This window comes from Mytilus edulis, chromosome 1 (genome assembly GCF_963676685.1).
Source record: "Mytilus edulis chromosome 1, xbMytEdul2.2, whole genome shotgun sequence".
NCBI classification, from domain to species: domain Eukaryota; kingdom Metazoa; phylum Mollusca; class Bivalvia; order Mytilida; family Mytilidae; genus Mytilus; species Mytilus edulis.
This window is the reverse complement of record NC_092344.1, coordinates 112,973,090-112,997,567: the sequence shown is the minus strand read 5'-3', so window position 1 is coordinate 112,997,567 and position 24,478 is coordinate 112,973,090. Positions and strand designations below refer to the sequence as shown.

Below are 24,478 nucleotides of genomic sequence, written 5' to 3'. Positions count from 1 at the left end.
GCAAAAAATCGTTTACAATCATAAAAGGTGATAGCAAATCAACAATAGATATTTATTTTTATGTAATTTTTTGGCATCTATTACATCTGGTAAATGAATAATTTCTTGAAATTGAAATAGCAAGTCAAACATTTCAAATAAGACCTTTTTGAAACCTTATTAGAATACTCCTAGTAGCAAAGTTTAAATAGTCAAATCCCTTAATCTTGTATATTCCAGTAAATATAACCAGGTGCTCCGCAGGGCGCAGCTTTATGTGACCGCAGAGGTCGAACCCTGAACAGTTGGGGCAAGTATGGACAAAACATTCAAGCGTGATACAGCTCTGAATTTGGATTGTGATCAAATTTTTGACATTACATGGTTTTTTTTTACACAAAACAAATGTCAAGATTTTACAAATCAATTAAAGATTTCTTCTTCAAACTTTTTAAATCTAAAATTAAATAGTTGACACAGCATAGGTTTCTGACACAGAATGAATGTGGTCTAATGAACTTAAAAGTTTTTTTTTGCCTTTGAGCAATTCACTTTGCTGTTGAATATTAATCCTCTCAAAAAAATGTTTGAAGAAATTTTCTTTTTATCTATGAAATCTGAAATGAGAAAAATTTAAACCCCCCCCCCTTTTTTTTTCACATCCCCGTTTCCCTTTTTCCAAAACTGATATCAATTCAAATTTCTAATGGAGTTTGCAACAATAACTACTCTTTTAAATACATCATAAAATATTAAAATGTAAAATAAAGTGCTTGTTATCACTGAATGGTAAAGATTGGTTGGTAGTAAAAGTGAATGTACATTGTTTATTGTATAAAACAATAAAAAAAACTTCATCAGCAACATTTTATATTGGCAAATTTCCAATGAAGTTATTTACATAAAGTTATTGGCAAATAAAAATAGAAAATGACATCATAGTCATGTCTGGCAAATGTCCAACATACATTATCTAAAAACATTTTAGATAAGATAAGGAAAAAAAGCTTCATCAGCAACATTTTATATTGGCAAATTTCCAATGAAGTTATTTACATAAAGTTATTAGAAAATGACATCATAGTCATATCTGGCAAATTTCCAACATATATTATCAACTACTATTCTATACAAAGAAAGATAACTCCAATTGAAAATTAATTGCTATTGCACAATATTGTGCAATTAGATATTTCTTGCTATTGTGCAATACTGTGCAATTGAAAATTTCTTGCTATTGCACAATACTTGATATGGAATCCTGATTTGGAACAACTTGAAAACTGGGCCCATAATCAAAAATCAAAGTACATATTTAGATAAAGCATATCAAATAAGCCCAAGAATTTAATTTTTGTTAAAATCAAACTTAGTTTAATTTTGGACCCTTTGGACCTTAATGTAGACCAATTTGAAAACTGGACCAAAAATTAAGAATCTACATACACAGTTAGATTTGGCATATTAAAGAACCCATTTATTCAATTTTTGATGAAATCAAACAAAGTTTAATTTTGGACCCCCATTTGGACCAACTTGAAAACTAGGCCAGTAATTAAAAATCTAAGTACATTTTTAAATTCAGCAAATCAAAGAACCCCAAGGATTCAATTTTAGTTAAAATCAAACTAAGTTTAATTTTGGACCCTTTGGACCTTAATGTAGACCAATTTGAAAACGGGACCAAAAATTAAGAATCTACATACATATTTAGATTCGGCATATCAAAGAACCCCATTATTCAATTTTCGATGAAATCACGCAAAGTTCAATTTTGGACCCTTTGGGCCCCTTATTCCTAAACTGTTAAGACCAAAACTCCCAAAATCAAACCCAACCTTCCTTTTATGGTCATAAACCTTGTGTTTAAATTTCATAGATTTCTATTTACTTATACTAAAGTTATTGTGCGAAAACCAAGAATAATGCTTATTTGGGCCCTTTTTTGGCCCTTAATTCCTAAACTGTTGGAACCAAAACTCCCAAAATCAATCCCAACCTTCCTTTTGTGGTCATAAACCTTGTGTTAAAATTTCATTGATTTCTATTCACTTTTACTAAAGTTAGAGTGTGAAAACTAAAAGTATTGGGACGACGACGATGACGACGCCAACGTGATAGCAATATACGACCAAAAAATTAAAATTTTTGCGGTCGTATAAAAAGATATTGATTGAGAAAAATCATTATTCTACATTTCTATACTAACCAACATGAATGTTGTTCATATCCATTCCTGTAATAGTAACTGTCACATGATCACCAGCAAAAGCACATGGATAAGAGACATCATTGATAGCTAAACCTGAAACAATTGTATAATCAATTGTATACTTTAATGTGACATGCTTATGTAATTTTGTTAAATACAGTTTAATGAAAAATTTAATAAAGCCCAGTCATTCAAAAAATATGACTTAATTCATCCAATAGAAAACACCTTAGGATGCACCATATGGTTGTAGGTCAATCATTATCTGAAAACTGGCAGTGGATGCAACAGGGACATTTTTGCCGACTTGTCTAAACTCAGACAGTGGTGAACACATGACAAACAAAACCTGATTAAGTTCACATTAAACTAAGTTTGAATGTCTGATGGTTTATAACATTCTTTTCTATTTCCTGTTCTGGTTTTTCAAGATATAATTTGGCTCAAATGGACTGGAAATTAACAATTCAGGGGATATAACTCTGTAATTTTCTAATCGTTCTAACCAAAAGTTATCTAGATATTTTTCACATTGCCAGACAAAGCAGAAACAAAAGAACTATCATTTCTAACTCAGGTTTAGGATAACTTCAAAATAAAATGGTTAGGTTGGAGGTTGTTTTCGACCCTGTTTTGAAATTCTTTCAAATTGCTGGATTGGTGCTTAACTACAAATGTATATACAACAGGGACACAATTGCACATGTGAAACCAAAAGTACTTTAAAGATCCCTTATATTCACAGAATCAAAATTCTCCTGTTAGTTTGTTTTGGATATTTTATATACTGGGTAATTTGACAAATAGAAAAATTGACACAATATTTTGCAAGGTCTGACGTTGTTGCCATATTTTGTACTTGCTAACCACCACCACAACATGAACATAATTAAGTACTAGGTCTTTAACATATTTAATAAATGCATACCTTTCACTGCCACAGAATCACCACTAGGAAGAACCAGTAATCTGTCTCCAGGTTGTACTGATCCCGTAACTATTCTCCCAGTAACACTGAATCCACTTCCCATACCCTTAAATATATCTCCTACACACAATCGGAATGGTTTGTCAATAGATCTAGTCACAACTTTAAACTTATCTGAAAAATTGCACACAAAAAGTATCTTGATTATGGTTTCTGAAATTAATCAAAATTAATCATATCGTTGTAGAAGAAATTGCTCATTTTCATTTTTACCTTTAAAGGGGCACTAGCTACGAAATATATAAAAAATCTAAAGTATGAATTTTTTGTTCAATCATTAATGAAAGTGAAATAGTAATTCGCTTTTAGCAGCTAAAATGGTTCAATTTTGTCAAATTAAGCTAAAAAAAAATTATTAACTTGCAAGTGAAAAATTCGACCTCATGAAATCCGTATTCATGTGAACTCCAATTTAACCTCTTAGAAAGAGATAGAATAAAGCATGTATTGTCGTGTACAGTTATTTAAAGGAAAAGAATGTCAATATTGAAAGTGAAACAAAGGTAAATAATTTGATTGATTGATTCGATCCACAAAAATCATTCTTTTAAAGGTAAAAACGATGCAATCTAATTAAAAACCGATCTCTCATCGCTCCTGTTTCTGATATGTCGCGTGGGAGATCTAACGAAACCGGCTTTGAGGTCACATGTGAGTGAACTAAAAGTTATGAATTTATAAAGATATGCAAATGAGTTGACGACCTATTAATAAGCCAATCAAAAAAGTTTATGAATTATTTTGACTGACGATTTCGTCGTAAATAAAATGAGTTACATCCCCTTGCCTTACGTTAAACTTCCAAGATCGTGGAAGACTCAATTTCATTGGTCGAAAAAGACACACCTACGAGGTCACTCACATGTGACCTCAAATCGGGTTTCGTTAGATCTCCCACGCGACATATCAGAAACCAGGAGCGATGAGAGATCGGTTTTTAATTAGATTGAAAACGATGATAACCATAAATATTTAATCTATAATACAAAATTTAACAAACCTATAAAAATTCAATTGCACAAGTTGCTTAATCTATTTATATCTATGTTTATGTTTACATCACTTCTATGGTCATAGAAGGTCAACTTGAAAGTTAATTAGATGGCGTCTAGGCTAAAATTGAAACAAAGATAAACTAGGCTAAAATTGAAACGAAGATAAATCTTTATTGAGACCATGGCCTGTAAATTGATTATTTTATACTTTTGATAGTTTTGAAAAATGTTTTACATTGCTATAAATAAAATATGAGAATTTGAGTCAAATTGGTGAACATGAATTTGACAGCTAGTGCCCCTTTAATAAAATGTTAGAAATTCATCACCTGATAATTAAAAAACAAAACATTGAGAATCCCATTATCTTAGGCAACTCTATAGTGTTCCTCATCATCTACTTGTCAATTCCCATAAAACTATGGCCTTTAAGGTATATTTACTTACCAATTTGTTCCTCAAGTGTACTGCCTTTATACCAAGACTCTAGTTTAGGTTCTGGAATTCTCCCTGTTAAATTAACACCACTTAATCCACTACAGGGAATAAACGATATATCATTCTCTTTATATCCAACTTGTTTTAAAAACTGTCCTAATTTTTTGGTAATATCATTATATCTAGTTTCTAACCAATCAATAGTGTCCATTTTATTCACTGCAACAATTAGTTGTGTAACCCCTGAAAAATAAATAATCTGTTACTGCACATTATGGTAAATTTGAAACGGAGCATATATAAGAATTGCTATGTTCTAAACTACACAAGTATAAAGCAATTACAGTTTTGATAGTCATAAAATGAAGTTTAGCTGATGAAGTGAAGTGGATATAAGCTAAGTCCAAATTGACTCCAGCAATACTGCCAACACATTATCTTAATCTATATTCTAATCCAATACTCATAAAAAGGTTACAATAAATCATTATTTTAACTCTGTTGACCTTCAAATAGAAGGCAGATAAAAAAAAAAAGGTAAAAAAATAAAGTTACATTGTTATATTGGAATTGCATTACAATTTGATAGTTACTGACTTTTAATTTTATACAAATTATCTTTACATAATTAAATTGTCAGTTGATCACCAAGCTTTTAGAGGATCTGTTTTAAATAGTTAGTTAGTCAACTCTTTCCAGCTTTTCTCCAAGGTTAATAATCTTCTTGCCACAGATCCAAATTACAACCTGGTTTTTTTTTCTTACCTAGAGATCTGGCTAAAATAGCATGTTCTCTAGTTTGACCTCCAAGTTCAAATCCAGTCTCAAATTCTCCTTTAGTGGCATTAACTACCAGTATGGCTACATCTGCTTGTGCTGTTCCTGATTAATAGATAAATATAACGTTCATTTGATCTGTGGCACCAAAAATTCATTGAGTGATTCTCAAATATGAAGAAAAGGAGATGTTACCTATAAATCAATGAAAAAAAAAAGACATTTAGTGTAAGAAGTCAAACCCATCAAATAAAATATACCAGTGCCTTATTTTTTAAACAATAGACATACCAATTTCTATCATATTTCTTGAATTTGCTAGTTAAGAAGAGGTGCAGGCATAAGTTGGAAATCTGAGTTAGTTTAATCAGTTGCCAGATAAAAAAAAAATAATCTCTAAACAAGTTATTATAATACCTGTGATCATATTTGGTATAAAATCTTTATGTCCCGGAGCATCTAATAAAGTTATCACCTTCTTTGGAGTCTCAAATCTCGACTGAGCAATATCCATAGTAACACCTCGAGCACTACCAAATATATAAAAATTAAAATGGCAATTAATCTTACACAAATTATAAAGAATATATATTAATCATACATTTATAAAGCAACACAATCTAATCACTAAAATTGATGGTTAATTGAAGCTGATAACGTGAATAATGTACAGAAATAGCAACTTTAAAAATAGTTTTAGGTAATATCAAAGAAAGCTTTCACATATTTAAGTGTGATTGATTGTTGCTTGTTTTAAAATTCTAGCCATGATCTTTAAGTGTGAACTGTATGTAGAGGTTTACATGAGTTTATCCTTAGACATATGTGTGTAGGCCAGGTTTATCTATAGTTTTACCAATTCCTTTTTTATTGGATGATCATCAATACAGCAGAAATCACTTTGAATCCACTGGACAAAGGCGATACTGGTTGTCAAAATTGGTTACAACTACCAATTATTTTAAGAGGAGGACTTTTTTTGAGTGCATGGATGACAATTTATTAAAAAGGAATGTTCACACTCACACTTAAAGTCTGTGAGCTAAAAATTAACTTTTAACCAGGTGCTCCGCAGTGCACAGCTTTATACGACCGCAATGGTCGAACCCTGAACAGTTTGGCAAATTTGGTCACAATATTCAAGCTTGATACTGTCTATATTTGGATTGGGATAAAAATTTTGACCTAATATAGGTTTTTGTCACAATATAAATGTGGTCAAAGATCTAACAAATCTATTGCACAATACTGTGCAATTGAAGATTTCTTCTTTAAACTTTTGAAAACAAGCAGTGTAATGGAGGTCATCAAGTAATCAAACATATATATATAACAGTATTCTTTAAATTTTAATTGCATTACCTCCCTTACACTGCTTTTAAATTGTCTAAATTGACCTTTAACCAGAAAACCCCTTATTTTCCCCCTTTTTTGCCACAACCCCCCCCCCCCCCCCCCCCATAACCCAGGGCTTTCCATTGAAATTGATGTAGAAGGCTCAATTAAAATTGTAGGCAGCTATAACATGCGTTCGGCGAAGCCGGACGCCCACCAAGCTGTAAGCTTGGTGCCTAACGGCAGGGGGTCTGGGGCCGCTCAAGGCCCCCCAAAGCTCTGGCATAAATAGAGCAAAATCCTGCATTCTCACATTCTCCTGGCACCTAATTTAATCTTTCAAATGACCATTTTTTATGTATGAAATTAAAGAAAGAAAAAAAAAAAAAAACTCAAAGAAATTTCATTTTTTTTTATGTTGGTTTTTATTTTCATTACCTTATGCTTAAAATTCATTTACTTTTAAAGGAGTTTTATTTAAATAATCATCCGGTTTGTTAGAAATCTTGATCGATTTATTTTGCATAACTACGTGCATTTGTAAAGAAAGACCCCCTTTTCTCTCTAAAGACTTTTACGCGTTTTTAAATCATACAATTATTTCTCAAGCATTGACAGAAAATTGATATATCCTCTGATTTTCTCTTTTTTTTTGTAAACTGTTCAATAAGTCGGATACATAAATCATTTAGAAATGTTATTTATTTGAGGTCGAGTCGACAATATTCTACTTTCATTTTTGATCTTGATTCTCTGAACACCATGTGTGCTTCAAACGATACTGTTTTCCAGATTCTGAACAATATGATCTACTACACTTTCTTTAATTTGACTTATATTATTCCATAACATAAGATTGTCATCCTATCTGATTGTCTTCATGTTTTAAAAGCAAAAAAAAACCAACCAGTTAATGACCATCGGAACGTCTCTATTGTTATCGTTCAATGACCACCGGAACGTCTCTCTTGTTATCTTTGAAAAGAAACGATGCATTCTGACTTTAAATAGACAACGAATCAGTGACCTTAATTCATGTGAACTACATTTAGCCCAAGGTAAACACCGACTTTTCATCCTTGTTTATCGTGACTTTGCGACAATATACGTCTCTCGGCTGCCTGTAAACATTTGAAAGAGATATTTTTTTCTTCTTGAATTTATATTTTTGTCAGTGAAGTAGCTGGCACTTGAAGCCACTGTAAGCGGCGGATTTCCGCCGGCTACCGGCTTCAATGGAAAGCCCTGCAAAACCATCCCTTTGTAGTATGGAAACTTGTGGTATAATTTATACAATTAAACACAAGTTATTGACTGAAAACTACAAAAATGCTTATTTGGGCCCCCTTTTTTTTTACCCCTCACTTATTGAAACCCCCCTCCCACCTTGGAGCAAGAACCCCACAACTCAATTCCAGACATTCCTTTGTAGTAAGAAACCTTGTAACATAATTTCAGAGGGATCCATTCACCTAAACCCAAGTTATTGTCTGTAATCTAGAAAAAAATGCTTCTTTTTGGCCCCTTATTCCTAAATGTTCAGGGATATTAACCCCAAACTAAATCAAAGCCTTCTCTTCTTTATATGGAACCTTGTGGTACAATGTCAGAGAGATCCATACAGTTATACACAAGTTATTGTCCCGAAACTACAAAAATGCTTGTTTTTGGCCCCTTTTTGGCCCTTAATTCCTAGACTGTTTGCCCCATAACCCTTAAAATAATTCTCAACCTTTTACTTTATGGAATGAACATTGTGGTACAATATCAGAGCAATTGAAATACTTTTACACAACTTATTGTCCTGAAACTAGATAAATACTTGTTTTGGGCCCTAATTTCTAAACTGTTGGGACCATAACCCCCAAAATTATTTCCAACCTTCCTTTTGTGGTTACAAACATTGTGTTAAAATTTTATTGATTTCTTTTTACTTATACTAAAGTTATTATCAGGAAACCATCCGTCTTCGGAAGATGCTGACAACAACGACGCTGTGATACCAATATACGACCAAATTTTTTAAATTTTTGCGGTCATATAAAAAGAGATTCATTCAAATTCATGTAATTAATGGCTCCCATTTTGATGATGTTGAATTTTGTGTCATGTAATTATAATAAATAACCACCAGGACAAAATATAACTTTTAAATCTTTTAAAACTTACCGTTCCTCTTCAGTTTCATCAAGAACCCAGGCAAAAGCAAACGATCCTTTGCCTAACTTCTTTGATTCCTGTTCATATTTATGCATGATTCGTTGGTTTATCTCCCCTAGTTGGTACAACAGATGACCCATTAGAGTACTTTTCCCAGCATCTACATGTCCTATATAACAACAAAGTCATGTGATTTAAAAATATAAATAGACATGTGTACGTGAAAATTTACTTTTTACATTATAGCATAAGAAGAAAAACTAATACTGTATGTCTGTCAATTTCAAGATGGTAGAAAAAAACATAGCAATTATAACAACAATCTTCTACAGATCATATTTACCTATAACAACCATATTTAATTGATCCTTTTCCGCAAGTCTTTTGTCATATTCTTCCTTCATTTTTGCTGGATCTAATAGTAACTTGGCTCTACAATAAATTTTGATTTTTTTTTTTTCAAAATGTAAATAATTTTCTATTCAAAGTATGAATGATTATAATTTCAATATTTCTGTTATTATTCATTTACACTGATCTGGCATTTAGTGTAGATGTCCTGTGAACAATTTTTCAATTCTTTATCTGAATGACTTAAAGATAGAGGATGAAAATTACTTATCTAGGAACATGTCTTGTTGACCATAATCACTAATTGTTGATCTGTTCAGATGTTAGTGTGTACTTTAATTTACAATCCTGTGTACTCATGATGATTCAAAGATTTACATCTGATATGAACTCTTGCCCCATTGATTTCAGAGGAAAGTTTAGAAGAAATTAAAGGCAGATAGATTCAAAGTGAGGAAAATAGCTCATATATTTTTTTTAATTTTCGCATGAATAAGGCTGCTGGTTATCTATTTTGAATTGTTTCACATTTTTTATGCCAAGGCATTTTATAACTTAATATACAGTATATATTTAGCTCATTGTTGAATACTGTACAATGACCTATAGATGTTTACATCCTGGTCCTTTGGTCTGGTGGACAATTTCTTTTTATACCACATTTCTATATTTTCTACACATCTGTTAAATCTGACATAATTCTAACTTACTTAGAAGCACTCCTGGGAATAGCTCCAAGAGATGGGTCTTTTTTAGGGGTCAAGAAACTGTCTGTTTTAGACTCCAGTTTTAGAGTATCCACTTTAGAATCAGATTTCACTGTCAGTACACCACTGTCTGTTTTTAAATCACTTTTTCCAGTCCGTAAATTACTGTCCTCAGAATTACTAGCTACTATCCTTCCTTTATCACTGTCAATATTTAGACTAGTTTTCACATTATTAGATAATGTTTGAGACTTTTGCAAAGATTCACTTTTATCAGAATTTAATTGACTGTTTGTGGCTTGATCATTACTGTTTATTGTCTTTTCAGGACTTTTAGAAGATTGTCTCCCCTTCGGTGGTACTTTCAATATCACTGTTGGTGGGGCTGTGGCAAATGCTACAATGTCAGCAAATAAAACATTAATTCTGAAAGTAAAATGTTAATGCAAGCTAAACCTGAGTAAAACAGTTCCTGAAAATAAGTTGTTTAAAGAATATATACTGATGTGTAATTTTGGACTATCTTTAAATATTACCTGCAAAAATATGTGAAAATACTAAACTTATGTCATCAATTTGTTTATGTGTTACATATTTGTTTTTCGTTCATTTTTTATATAAATAAGGCCGTTAGTTTTCTTGTTTGAATTGTTTTACATTGTCGTAATGGGGCCTTTTATAGCTGACTATGCAGTATGGGGTTTGCTCATGGTTGAAGGTTGTAAGGTGACCTATAGTTGTTAATGTCGGTGTCATTTTGGTCTCTTGTGGACAGTTGTCTCATTGGCAATCATACCACATCTTCTTTTTTTAAGTTTAGCTCTTGATACTGTGTTTTGTCCACAAAAAATCTTCTGCCAAAGTTTTGTAAAATCCCATGAAGATGTGACAAATTTATTTTTAAAATGTGTAAAAAACTAATAACCACTGTCTGATACTTAATATTGACAATTCCAATGACATGACAAAATGTATGATCACCATGTCTAGCTTCAGTGATTTTCTTGCAGTCTCAACATTAACTGTTGACATAATAAGTCTAGCCTGCATTAAATTCGGGTAGTAGATGCAAATGTTGAAATTAAGATGTCAATACTTCAACATGTAAAGATGTCAATACTTCAACATGTAAAGATGTAAATACTTCAACATGTAAAGATGTAAATACTTCAACATGTAAAGATGTCAATGAACTAGGACTTGGATTTACATGGCCAAATTATCTCAATAGATATGAGAAATGCAAATCCTATTACAACTAACTACCTACTAAATATTATTTACTTACCATTAGTGGTCTCTTAAACTGACATCAAAAACTTTTACATGTAAAATATGCAGAAGTTTCACAGTCAATGATTGTGGGGGTGGAGCAAAATATTATTCTAATATGACCTTCTTCTAGCTTTGAATACAAAGCCATGTTCTAATTCCAACAAAACATGGGCTGCATGTGATTGACATCACTATTGAAATTGCAACGTCGGATGAACTTTGAACAATGCCCAAGATTAAAATGGACATTTTTGTTGTTGTTGCTCGGAAGGAAATTAAAAATAAAAACAATATAAAAGTAAGTTTAAATGTGTCTGTTCTTTCTAAATGTGTCTTGTTCTTTTTATATTGTTAAACTGTCGATTTTCTATAACATACCCCGGCCAACAGAATTTGTATTTTAGGTTCAGAAATTTGTTGCTTTTCTTTATACTCATGCTGATTTGATACATGTAATGAAATTAGTATTACATTATAAAGATATCAGAATTCCCTTTGAAGGGCATCCATCATTCAGTTATCAGAGCTCCCTTCAATAGGCATGTATATTTCCCAGTTATCAGAACTCCCTTCGATAGGCATGTATATTTCCCAGTTATCAGAGCTCCCTTCAATAGGCATGTATATTTCCCAGTTATCAGAGCTCCCTTCAATAGGCATGTATATTTCCCAGTTATCAGAACTCCCTTCGATAGGCATGTATATTTCCCAGTTATCAGAACTCCCTTCGATAGGCATGTATATTTCCCAGTTATCAGAACTCCCTTCGATAGGCATGTATATTTCCCAGTTATCAGAGCTCCCTTCGATAGGCATGTATATTTCCCAGTTATCAGAACTCCCTTCGATAGGCATGTATATTTCCCAGTTATCAGAACTCCCTTCGATAGGCATGTATATTTCCCAGTTATCAGAGCTCCCTTCAATAGGCATGTATATTTCCCAGTTATCAGAGCTCCCTTCGATAGGCATGTATATTTCCCAATTATCAGAGCTCCCTTTGATAGGCATGTAAATTTCCCAGTTATCAGAGCTCCCTTCAATAGGCATGTATATTTCCCAGTTATCAGAACTCCCTTCGATAGGCATGTATATTTCCCAGTTATCAGAACTCCCTTCGATAGGCATGTATTATTCCCAGTAAAAAGGAACCAGGTGCTCCGCAGGGTGCAGTTTTATACGACCCCAGTGGTCATAATATAGGTTTTTGCCACAAAATTAATATGGTTCAAGATCTAACACATCTATTGCACAATACTGTGCAATTGAATATTTCTTATTAAAACTTTTCAAAATTTGACCTTCCTTTTGTGGTATTGAACCTTCTGAAAAAATTTCATTAAGATCTATTCACTTAAACTAAAGTTATTATCTGGAAACCAAAGTGTCTTCGGACGACAACAACGCAGACGACGACATCATACCCTTATACGAACCCAGTATTTTTTTGGGGTCGTATAAAAAACAGGATTAGTATTTTAATACAAAATTGTTACTGGACTAATCCACTTATATGCCTCTGATAGACTAATTAAACCAACAAGATTTGGTCGAAATATGCTTAGCGGTTCCTTCCAAATACCATCGTGGAGCACATTTACTCGGAGGAATCATTCTATCCAAGGACTATACATGACTGGAATGCCCTATCCACTAATACTGTCATGGCTAAGAGTCTTGAATCATTCAAGACTCAATTAACTGATTTATCTTTATCAGCTTGTTTTTACTAGCCCATTATTTTTCTTGTACAGGACCGCTTGTCTGTTTTTGTGATGTTTTTAATTTTTATAAATTCCTTGTAAATGAATACCGTAGTTTGACCAAACATGGCAGAACACTCAGAAATGATGGCAGCCACCAAATGGAAAAAGCAGAAGCAGTGTCCCCATTGAAAGGTAAGCATCATTTCCAGTTTATCCTTGTGCAGATACTATCCCATCATCTCCTGTCTTTTTCTTATTATTATTTGTCACCACAAAGGGTACTCTGATAATTGGGAATGGCTCATGCCCATCATGATGTTCAAAACATTTATGTAATATCTCCAGTATGTGTCACTTATGACTTTATAGTCTTATTTGCAATTGTGTTCATAAGTGTATGTGCATGTGATTGATTGATTTTTGGTGTTTTAACACCACATTTTAGCACCACATTTTAGGCTATTTCGTGGCGGTCAGTTTTTATTGGTGGAGGAAGCTGGAGTGCCCTGAGAAAACCACTTACCTTCGATATGAAAACTAACAATCCTACTCAATTAAGCTTGGATTTGAGTGCACCCGCACGAGCGGGGTTCTAACTCACAACCTCAGGGTCGACTGGCCAGTGATTACAGTAGTAATTACTTAGACCACTCGGCCACTGACGCCTGTATGTGCATGTTTGTGCTTTAACTTAAGATAATATATTTATATAACACCATAAAAATTTATTAACCAATGGAAAAATATTCAAAAAATACAAAATCTACATAACAATATCATATTTGTTAATACATATAAATACAATTAATCATGAAGGTGGGGGCATCAAATTAATATGAGCTTTTACAAAACTACAAAATGTCAAAGTTACAATTATTTTTTTTAAAACTATGTGATTTTCATTATACCTTTTCAATAAACCAACATATAACATACAATCCTATTTACAAATGTACCATGCAGAGTATATGGCCCTTTATTTTAATTCAGTTTTGCTTCATTAAGGAAACATTTGAAAACAATAATACAATTAAATAGGATAAAATTGATATACTTAGTTGCTAATTCATTGTTGTAAACTTAAGTAAACAAGAGTGCACACGCTGAAATGTCTCGCCTTCTATACTAATCATTGATATTATGTTGATAGTCCTAAGTATAAAGCTAAGCTTTAATACAACTGTCACATAAACTTAACATTAACCAAGATAACTAAACAAAGACCAATGAACCTTGAAAATGAGGTCAAGGTCAGATGAACCATGCCAGGCAGACATGTACAGCTAACAATGCTTTTATACAACATATATAGTTGACCTATTACTTATAGTTTAAGAAAAATAGACCAAAACACAAAAACTTAACTGTGCAATGAACCGTGAAAATGAGGTCACGGTAAAAAAAAAACTGCGCGACTGACATAAAGATCATAAAATATTTCCATACACCAAATATAGATGACGTATGGCATATAGTATTAAATAAAAAGACCAAAACTCAAAAACTTAACTTTGACCACTGAACCATGAAAATGAGGTCAAGGTCACATGACATCTGCCCACTAGATAAGTACACCTTACAATCATTCCATACAACAAATATAGTAGACCTATTGCATATAGTATGAGAAAAACAGACCAAAACACAAAAATTTAACTATAACCAGTGAACCATGAAAATGAGGTCAAGGTCAGATGACACCTGCCAGTTGGACATGTACACCTTACAGTCCTTCCATACACCGAATATACTAGCCCTATTGCTTGTAGTATCTGAGATATGGACTTGACCACCAAAACTTAACCTTGTTCACTGATCCATGAAATGAGGTCGAGGTCAAGTGAAAACTGTCTGACAGACATGAGGACCTTTCAAGGTACGCACATATCAAATATAGTTATCCTATTACTTATAATAAGACATAATTCAACATTACAAAAAATCTGAACTTTTTTTTCAAGTGGTCACTGAACCATGAAAATGAGGTCAAGGACATTGGACATGTGACTGACGGAAACTTCTTAACATGAGGCATCTATATACAAAGTATGAAGCATCCAGGTCTTCCACCTTCTAAAATATAAAGCTTTTAAGAAGTTTGCTAACACCGCCGCCGCCGCCGTAACCGCCGCCGGATCACTATTCCTATGTCGAGCTTTCTGCAACAAAAGTTGCAGGCTCGACAAAAATCTGTCTAAATTTTACCATCAAAGATTGGTATGTTCAACATAGTTGGATAATTTCAAATTGATTTTGAATTAAAATAAAACCTGCATATAATCAACTACAATTTACAGTTTCATTTCCCATCACAATACATTCTAACAGCTTCATTTATAAAAATATCATTGTTCAATCAAACTGTACAAAGTTTTGTTATATAAAATTTCTAAACTTACTATTGCGTACCGTGTCATATTGCACATAATTATAACATGACAAGAGCCAACTTAATTCAAACTAGATATCATTGAGATGGGAGCCATCTCTGTGGGCCCCGCTGTGAATAAAGTGCATAAAAAAATTGTATCTTTACCATAGGACATGGGTTTGTCAACTGAAATCAAAGTTTTTGACCTTGACCTTTGACCTAGGAAGTTGTAAATAAATTATGACACACCCTTTGGTGTTGGTTTATATATATGTCAAGTATAAACTTTGAAATGATAACGGTTCTCAAGATATAGAGCGGACACGATCTTTACCATAGGACATGGGGTTGTCAACTGAAACCAAAGTTTTTGACCTTTAACTTTGCCCTAGGCAGTCGTTCATAAATTATGACACACCCTCTGGTGTTGGTTCATATACATGTACATGTCAAGTATAAACTTTGAAATCATAACGGTTCTCAAGATATAGAGTGGACACGATCTTCACCACAGGACACAGGGTTGTCAACTGAAACCAAAGTTTTTTTACCTTGACCTTTGACCTAGGAAGTTGTACATACATCATGACACGCCCTCTGGTGGTGGTTAATAAACATGTAAAGTATAAAGTATGAAATCATAATGGTTCTCTAGATATGGAGCGGACACAAAGTTAAAGTGTTACGGACGAACGGACGGACGGACGGATGGACAGACTGATCACTATAGGGCGACCCGCCTTTGACCTAGGAAGTTGTACATACATCATGACACGCCCTCTGGTGGTGGTTAATAAACATGTAAAGTATAAAGTATGAAATCATAATGGTTCTCTAGATTCGGACGGACGGACGGACAGACTGATCACTATAGGGCGACCCGCCTAAAGGCGTGGCCCTAATGAATGAAAAGTTTACTTAAGGAATGTATACCTTAGAAAAATAGCAATAAAACGCCATAATTGCACATCTTTGTGCTTTTCATCATCATATAATCAGTATTTTCAGCAGTGTATAAATGTCAAAAGTAATATGACCCCGCTGTAATATCGTAATTTCAGTATTTCCAGAAGTGTAAAAAGAATCAAATGTCATGTGACAGCCAAGTCAGTGAAATTCTAATACATGATATTGAGTCACATTTTCACTTATAAAAATATCAAGTATTGAGTCAAATAATTAAAATAAATATCAACACTCAATCAACCTCTGACAGTATGATTTTCTATATAAATATCAACACGCAATCAACCTCTGACAGTATGATTTTCTATGTGAATATTAGGCCTATGGTAGAGATGCTATATTTCCAAAATTATAAACACTATATATCTGAAAATGTTCCTATTTTTTCTGTAGAATGATAGCTAATATGGTCAAAAATGGATTGTAATGTGACATGGACCAAACCACTGAAAATGTAATATATAATTAAAAGGGGTTGAAATTTATTTCAAATTTTTAAGAATTGCCTACAGCGTAACATTTCATCAAGAATCAACATAAGTGTCTATACTTGCTGAATCTTTATCTACTGTGTAAGACTTTGTAAGCCTTATGATGTTCTTTGGTCGATTAACGTTGTTGTCTCTTTAATGTAATACCTGTTTTCATTCTCAATTTCATTTATTAGTTTTGAATTGAAAAGTTAGTCCTAGTGATATTTAACGCTGCCAATATTATGCTAACGAGATGATGAACAATAGACAGAAACTGTAAATGAAACATGTAATATTACAAATTAAAGTACTTTAAATAAAATATTGCTTACATAATTATGTCCTGTGCAAAAATTGAAAGGGAACAATTTGTTCTGGCAGCTGAGATCAAACATCAAAAATACAATTATATACAATAATCAAATAAATAACAATAATACATAGTTATCAAAACATTAATAAATACAATGACAAAGTCTATAGGAAACATGTGTAGAAATGTATACCTAACTTTTTAAAGTTATTGGTACTATTGAAATAATTCTTGAAATCTAAGATAATCAGATGCAGGAACCAGATGTATAATCAACAAATGCCGAAAGGTCCTTTCTAAACATGCTTAATGTACAAGAGTATATTTATTGATGAGAAGTATATGCCATCTAACAGCAACATAAACCATAATAGTTAGAAGTCATTAAACTGACTTCAATACAGCCTAAATTGTATATGTTATTCATTTGCAGAGCTCCCTGTTTATATTATTTCTATTAAAGGTGGTCCCCTGAATAACTGCCATTCATTTTGCAATAAGGTTTTCCAAAAGTAATATCATTTCTATATACATTCCTGTCAACATTCTTAATTAAACAAATACAAAACATTAAAATAAATAAAACAAATATTAAACAAATTGATCATGTATCAGAATATTTACAAAAGAACAATTTAGTACTTTATGATTGATTCTGTGTGTGCCAAAAAAAGATATGTGAAGTATATATACAATGTATATACAAATTTACTTAGATGTTTCTGAGGAAATGTTATCATTTAATTTACAACTCTGAAAAAACCTTGCTGGATTTTATTTCAGATAAATTTTGTCTCTTTCAATGTTTAGACAAAAAAAATATCTTTTTTTTTAAATCAGAAATGCCAAATCTCATAATCTCACACACAGAATAATTTTGTTACATCAGTTTATTGCCCTTTATTTATAGTACCAGTTTCTTCCTGTTAAAACATGTACTTTCATTCTGTCTAACTCTACCTTTCTATCTAAATATCTGTGTTGTCTCTTTTTTACCTGCTTAAACACAGGATGTTCATTGTTTGTCAACAGTTTTAGTACATGTTGTGCTCTCTGTTCTAAAGCTGCCATTTTAGTATTCTATCTACCTCTAATAATCAGACAATAGCTGACATGTAATAATGAAGTCTGCGTAAAAATGGAGGTTCATTTCTTCTCTCCAGTTCTAGTAAATGCTGCTTTCTGTTTAGATCTAACAATATCATCAGGTGACGGAGTAGTAAAATCAAATGGAATGATCTCATTCATTATGTTACATGACCTTTTAATATGCTTCATTTGATGACTATAAGAAAATTGACTGTATTTTCTTTTCTTATTTACCTTATAATTACAATCATAAAGACATAAAACCTGTCCAAGAAATGATGCCTGAAATTTCACAAAGTCACATTGAACATTATTAACAATCTCTTCAGAAAAGGTTGGAAGTGGTACTTCAAGGTCATGACCTTCAACTGATTCTTGTGCAAGAAATTGTTTCTTTTCTTTTTTAACAGTTTGAGAAACTTTTGGAACAGACTTGACAATTTTCTTTCCAGCCAAATCAGTCAGTGAAATATTGGACTCCTTATTCAGATCAGATATTTTTAAACCATCTAAATTGTATATGAAATTATCTCCTTGACTAGGTTTTACTTCATTAGATGATGATCGTGCTGGTTTTGACAAAGCTGCCAGTGATGATACATTTTCCCTTGAGTTTTGACTATCTGTAGATTGTGATGAGAAATTAACTGTTCCTGGTTGTTTTGAAGGTTTACTAGGAAGTTGTTTTGATGGTAAAGCTAAATCTGACAATGATAATTGTTTAGCTGTATTATGTTTTACATTGGCTAATTCTGCCAAAGATGGTTGTTTCGTGGTTCCTATAGACTGAGAACTAGCCAGTTCTGCCAAAGATGGTTGTTTTGAAGTTCTTGTCGACTGAGAACTAGCCAATTCTGCCAAAGATGGTTGTTTTGAAACTCCTACAGACCTAGAATTAGTCAGTTCTGCTAAGGAAGGTTGCCTTACTTGGATAGAAGAATCCTTAGCTATTTCTGCTAATGAAAATTGCTTTCCTGAACCAGAAGGATTCATTTTGTTCAAATCAGTTAGCTTGCCTTTCAAGGTATCATGACCTATTTCCACACCAGATAATTTACTCTCCAATTCAGTCACATGGTAATGGTTATCAGTTGTATAATCTTTGTTCAAATTTAAAACCCCTTTCTGACTGGCCAATGCAGACAAAGATGGCTGTTTGAACGATGGTGTATTCTGACTAGTCAACTTAGACATTGATGGCTGCTGTTTGGATGATGCATTCTGATTGGTCAGCTCTGATAATGAAAGCTTCTTCGATAAATTTGGTTCAGATAACTCAGATAAGGATGGTTGCTTAGCAGATGTTCTCTGGTTGGCCAATTGTGATAACGATGGTTGCTTTGAAGACAAGTTTTGAGTAGCCAGTTGAGATAAAGGTGTATTTTGCTTTGGGAAATGCGATAGGGACGACTGCTGACTACATGATGAGTTCTGTTTAGCTAACTCTGATAAAGATGGCTGCCCCTTGCACTTTACATTCTGACCTGTTAATTCTGATAATGGTATCTGCTTTCTAGAAGAAACATTTTGTTTAGCTAATTCAGACAATGACATATCTTTTGTAGAAACTGCTGATTGGTTTGCAACATTAGTCAGAGCAAACTGTTTCGAAGATAATGAATTCTGATTGGCTAGCTCTATAACTGATGGTTCATCAGGTGTACATGACAAATTATCAGAAGACCCAGTTGATGGATACTTTTCCCTTTTTCTAATGCCTGATTCTTGACCATCAGGTGTTGTGGAAAGACATTCTGATGAACCAGCTGAGGAATAATTCATAATTTTAGCTTTTAATGCAGTATTTGATATATTTTCTAATGAACTCTCGGAAGACCAGCTACCGCCATATTTCAGTATCCCTAAGGACTGTTTTAAATTATGAGAGAAATTAATTTTAGGGGAATTAGTATCAAGGGATTGTAAAAAGTCATCAAAATCATCATCATAATCTCCTTACCTTACAGATGCCAATTTTAATCCAATCACAATTGTTGTTATAAATATTTGTAATTGACCAATCAGACAGATGTAGAGTTGCGTCAATGGATCACCATGCAGGAACAGGAAAAAATGAAAAAGAAATAAAAGGCATGATGTTAGGCAACATATACAGTAGCTGAATTCTGCATTACATACAATGAACTTTACTTTCTGTTCTATGCATTGTAATAGCTGTTCTATACATGATTTTAATAACAATTTTTCTCAAATTTTCTGTCTATCTTTCTGTTTGATAATTTTCAAACTCGCACAACTTTGGAGTTATGGTTTTTACTCAGAAGTGTAGAAATACTGTATGAAGTCATAACCAAACATAATTGACATTGTTTATCAAAATACAAATATAGCCATTGGTCTTTCAAACTTAAGGATTTTTCTCAGCTACATCTCATGGCTTTTGCTTGTTGGTGAGACTGCAGCTTAGAAACTCCCTCTTGTTAAAGGAATCATTAAAATCTACATAATGTATAAGGATTGGTATTTTTATTGAAATTTAGCAAGTTAAAAGGTATATTTGTAACAACCTCATTTGTCTCATTTAGGTTATTCGAGACATGAATGAGCTAACAAGCAAGCTAACCAAAGATTATACTTCTACCTACACACTCATTGCATTCTGGTGTAAAGTCTCAAGCTTTATTATCACAGTAATATTTTATCATAACTTTGGAGTATATTAGATGCATACCTTGTGATTTGTTCCTTCGTGATTCACGAGGCTGTCTCTGTGGCTTTGGTGCATCTAAAAAGGAAAATCATCTTGTTCAATCTTATTTGTGTGATTTCAAATTGTATCTTATAGTTTTTCAAATTTTGCTGTTTTGTCTGGGAATTCATTCAGTGCAGATTGTACATTGTATTTATTTAAGCTTGGCTGTTTTGTCTGGGATTTCATTCAGTGCAGATTGAATGTTATATTTATTTAAGCTCGGCTCATTAGGTCTCGGAATTCATTCTGAACAGATTGTATATTGTATTTATCAAAGCTTGGCTTGTTAGATTACGTTGTATTGATTTAAGCTTGTCTAATAGGTCTGGGAATTAATTCAGTGCAGATTCAATGTTGCATTTATTAAAGCTTGACCAATATTTGATCTGGCTTATTTGATTTCTAAATCCTTTCAATGTAGGTTTATTACACTTGCTTGAATGATTCAGCCTGTTAGTGTAATTTTTAGTGCAAATTTCATGTTGCAGCTATTTCACTTGCCTATTTGATTTAGAAATTATCATTGAAGACTTCATGTTGCAGTTATTACACTTGCCTGTTTGATTTAGAAATTATCATTGAAGACTTTATGTTGCGGTTATTACACTTGCCTGTTTGATTAAGTAATTATCCGTGAAAGATTTATGTTGCGTTTATTACACTTGCCTGTTTGATTTAGTAATTATCTGTGTAGATTTTATGTTGTAGTTATTAGACTTGCCTGTTTGATTTAGTAATTATCAGTGTAGATTTTATGTTGTAGTTATTACACTTGCCTGTTTGATTTAGTAATTATCAGTGTAGATTTTATGTTGTAGTTATTACACTTGCCTGTTTGATTAAGTAATTATCTGTGTAGATTTTATGTTGTAGTTATTAGACTTGCCTGTTTGATTTAGTAATTATCAGTGTAGATTTTATGTTGTAGTTATTAGACTTGCCTGTTTGATTTAGTAATTATCAGTGTAGATTTTATGTTGTAGTTATTACACTTGCCTGTTTGATTTAGTAATTATCAGTGTAGATTTTATGTTGTAGTTATTAGACTTGCCTGTTTGATTTAGTAATTATCAGTGTAGATTTTATGTTGTAGTTATTAGACTTGCCTGTTTGATTTAGTAATTATCAGTGTAGATTTTATGTTGTAGTTATTACACTTGCCTGTTTGATTAAGTAATTATCTGTGTAGATTTTATGTTGTAGTTATTAGACTTGCCTGTTTGATTTAGTAATTATCAGTGTAGATTTTATGTTGTAGTTATTACACTTGCCTGTTTGATTTAGTAATTATCAGTGTAGATTTTATGTTGTAGTTATTAGACTTGCCTGTTTGATTTAGTAATTATCAGTGTAGATTTTATGTTGTAGTTATTACACTTGCCTGTTTGATTAAGTAATTATCTGTGTAGATTTTATGTTGTAGTTATTAGACTTGCCTGTTTGATTTAGTAATTATCAGTGTAGATTTTATGTTGTAGTTATTAGGCCGTGTTCACACCAAACGCCGTGTAGAGTAAACATGTTTACAATTAGTTTAGTGTAGTGTACACTGGTTTCACATTACATTTGTTCACATCTATACACCTTGTTTAGCTACCTGTACATAAGATTTGTTCCCACTTGTAAACTAAATGTCATTTAAATGTTCATTACGTAGAACTGAATTCAAAATTTTTGAAAAAATTTTCTAGCGGTAAGAGAACAACTATTTGACTTCAAAAGAGGGATGGGGGATGGGAATGGAAATATTCCGATCCCCAATTTGATAAAAAAAAAAAAAAAAAAAGGTCATACAGATAATAAAAAAATTTATTCTGAATCAAGAGTTTCCCCATACATTATAGTGTTAAATATTGAAAAAAAAGTGTTTGATCACCAGCATCGAAAAAAAAAGGAATAAAAACGTACGTAAGTTAAGTGGTTGCTACTTTATGAAAGCCATTTTTATAATTTGCAGTAGTTTGAATATCACTAGAGATGTCTCGATAACGCATTAGAAAACGTTAGCTGCAACAGCGTGCTTACAGCCGGAAAAAAAAAGGATTGAGATATTATGGATCACTACATTTTTATCTTTTCTGTTCGTTTCAAATTGTTTTTCTTCTCCAAGGAATATTTGGTAAAGGAATAGGGTAACGTTTTTTAATTTATTTTACGTGTTATTTAACGGAACTGAGATACTAGACAAACAGATCATTTACCTCACATTTTTTTTAGTCATGCATTTATGCGTGAATCGTTTTTTGAGTAAAGACCAGTGGCGAATATTTCTGTGTACGTCAAGTCGATTCGGGAAGACCTATTCAAATGAATTAGGCAGCAACTATTTACTTAAATTTTTGTGGAGGGGGAGGGGGCGTGAGCTTTTGATTTTTTTTAGGACAAATTTTGGTGACAAGTCGAAATCAATTTTAGCATTATATATAGTGGCAGCTGAGGGTGAAACAAACATTTTTTTTCAGGGCCAAAAACTGGAAACATTTTTTGTTTCCAAAACAAAATCCATAGCTCACCACCCCACCCCCTTGCCTTTATGTTTTATACTCGACTATAATAGCTCCCCCCCCCCCCGAAAATCAATTGGTTGCTGCCTTATGGGTTCGGCAATGATGCTGCTTTGAGCCTTGATTAGGGGTTAATAAAGTACGTTAATTTTTTTTAACCAAAAAAAAATCTGTAAAATTTAGACAACTAATAATTATCAAAAATATCAATTTTACTCAAAAATAGTTTCCTCCTTAAATATTTACACGATAAAACTAATGTCCTAAATGCAGTTTTGTGTACACTTAACTTACACATGGCCTACATTGACTATCGACTGTGTGTAGGTAAAACATGATTTAAACTACATGTAAACATTGAGTTTTATCAATGGGAACGCAATTGTGTTTAGTTTACGTGTGAGTTACACAAACACAACACCGAATTTAGGTCAATGTGAACACGGCCTTACACTTGCCTGTTTGATTTAGTAATTATCAGTGTAGATTTTATGTTGTAGTTATTAGACTTGCCTGTTTGATTTAGTAATTATCTGTGTAGATTTTATGTTGCAGTTATTACACTTGCCTGTTTGATTAAGTAATTATCATTGAAGATTTTATACTGCAGTTATTACACTTGCCTGATTGATTCAGTAATTAATTACCAGTGTAGATTTTATGTTGCCGTTATTAAACTTGCCTGTTCCTGTTTGGTTAAGTAATTCGTTCAGCGTAGATTGTATGTTGTAGTTATGTTTGACAACGGTCTGAGCCATGATATGTTCAGGACAGGATTCCCCCAACACATTTCGAACTTCATCCAGGCAAGAGTTCAACTTGGCTGAAAAATAAATAAATTTGATTTGAACAAAGATTGCAGGATCATTTTTGGATTAGAGCATCTTGACAACTTTGATTCAAAATTGACTATGAAAAGTGTGGATACATAAATGCATAATAGTTTTATCCTATCAGTAGTTTTTCTAATATCCTAACACAAATACATTATTCTTAAATTGGTAGTTAAAATTTAAGAGTTTTAGGAATTTTACTGATGACATTACCAGGCATCCAAGTCTGGAGAAGACTCTCTTCTGAAAGCTCAGTACCACCCTTTTATCTTTTTCCACTGATCAGGGACTAC

The 24,478-nt window shown here is 32.6% G+C and overlaps 1 protein-coding gene across 2 annotated transcripts in view; it reads right to left on the bottom strand.

Annotated features, from left to right (window-relative positions):
• LOC139500179 (HBS1-like protein) overlaps window positions 1–24,478 on the bottom strand; it is a 32,531-nt gene that overhangs the window by 2,985 nt on the left and 5,068 nt on the right. The window contains exons 4-13 of one of the 2 annotated variants that reach the window (XM_071288926.1): window positions 24,035–24,175; window positions 20,828–20,881; window positions 9,946–10,339; window positions 9,228–9,316; window positions 8,894–9,053; window positions 5,807–5,919; window positions 5,378–5,494; window positions 4,622–4,855; window positions 3,120–3,293; window positions 2,189–2,284 (exon numbers count right to left, since the gene is read on the bottom strand). In XM_071288926.1, the coding sequence (XP_071145027.1) occupies window positions 2,189–2,284; window positions 3,120–3,293; window positions 4,622–4,855; window positions 5,378–5,494; window positions 5,807–5,919; window positions 8,894–9,053; window positions 9,228–9,316; window positions 9,946–10,339; window positions 20,828–20,881; window positions 24,035–24,175 (1,572 nt within the window). Of the gene's footprint in view, window positions 1–2,188; window positions 2,285–3,119; window positions 3,294–4,621; window positions 4,856–5,377; window positions 5,495–5,806; window positions 5,920–8,893; window positions 9,054–9,227; window positions 9,317–9,945; window positions 10,340–17,511; window positions 20,091–20,827; window positions 20,882–24,034; window positions 24,176–24,478 lie in introns of those variants that run through there. The other variant, XM_071288920.1, reaches the window with a different exon arrangement.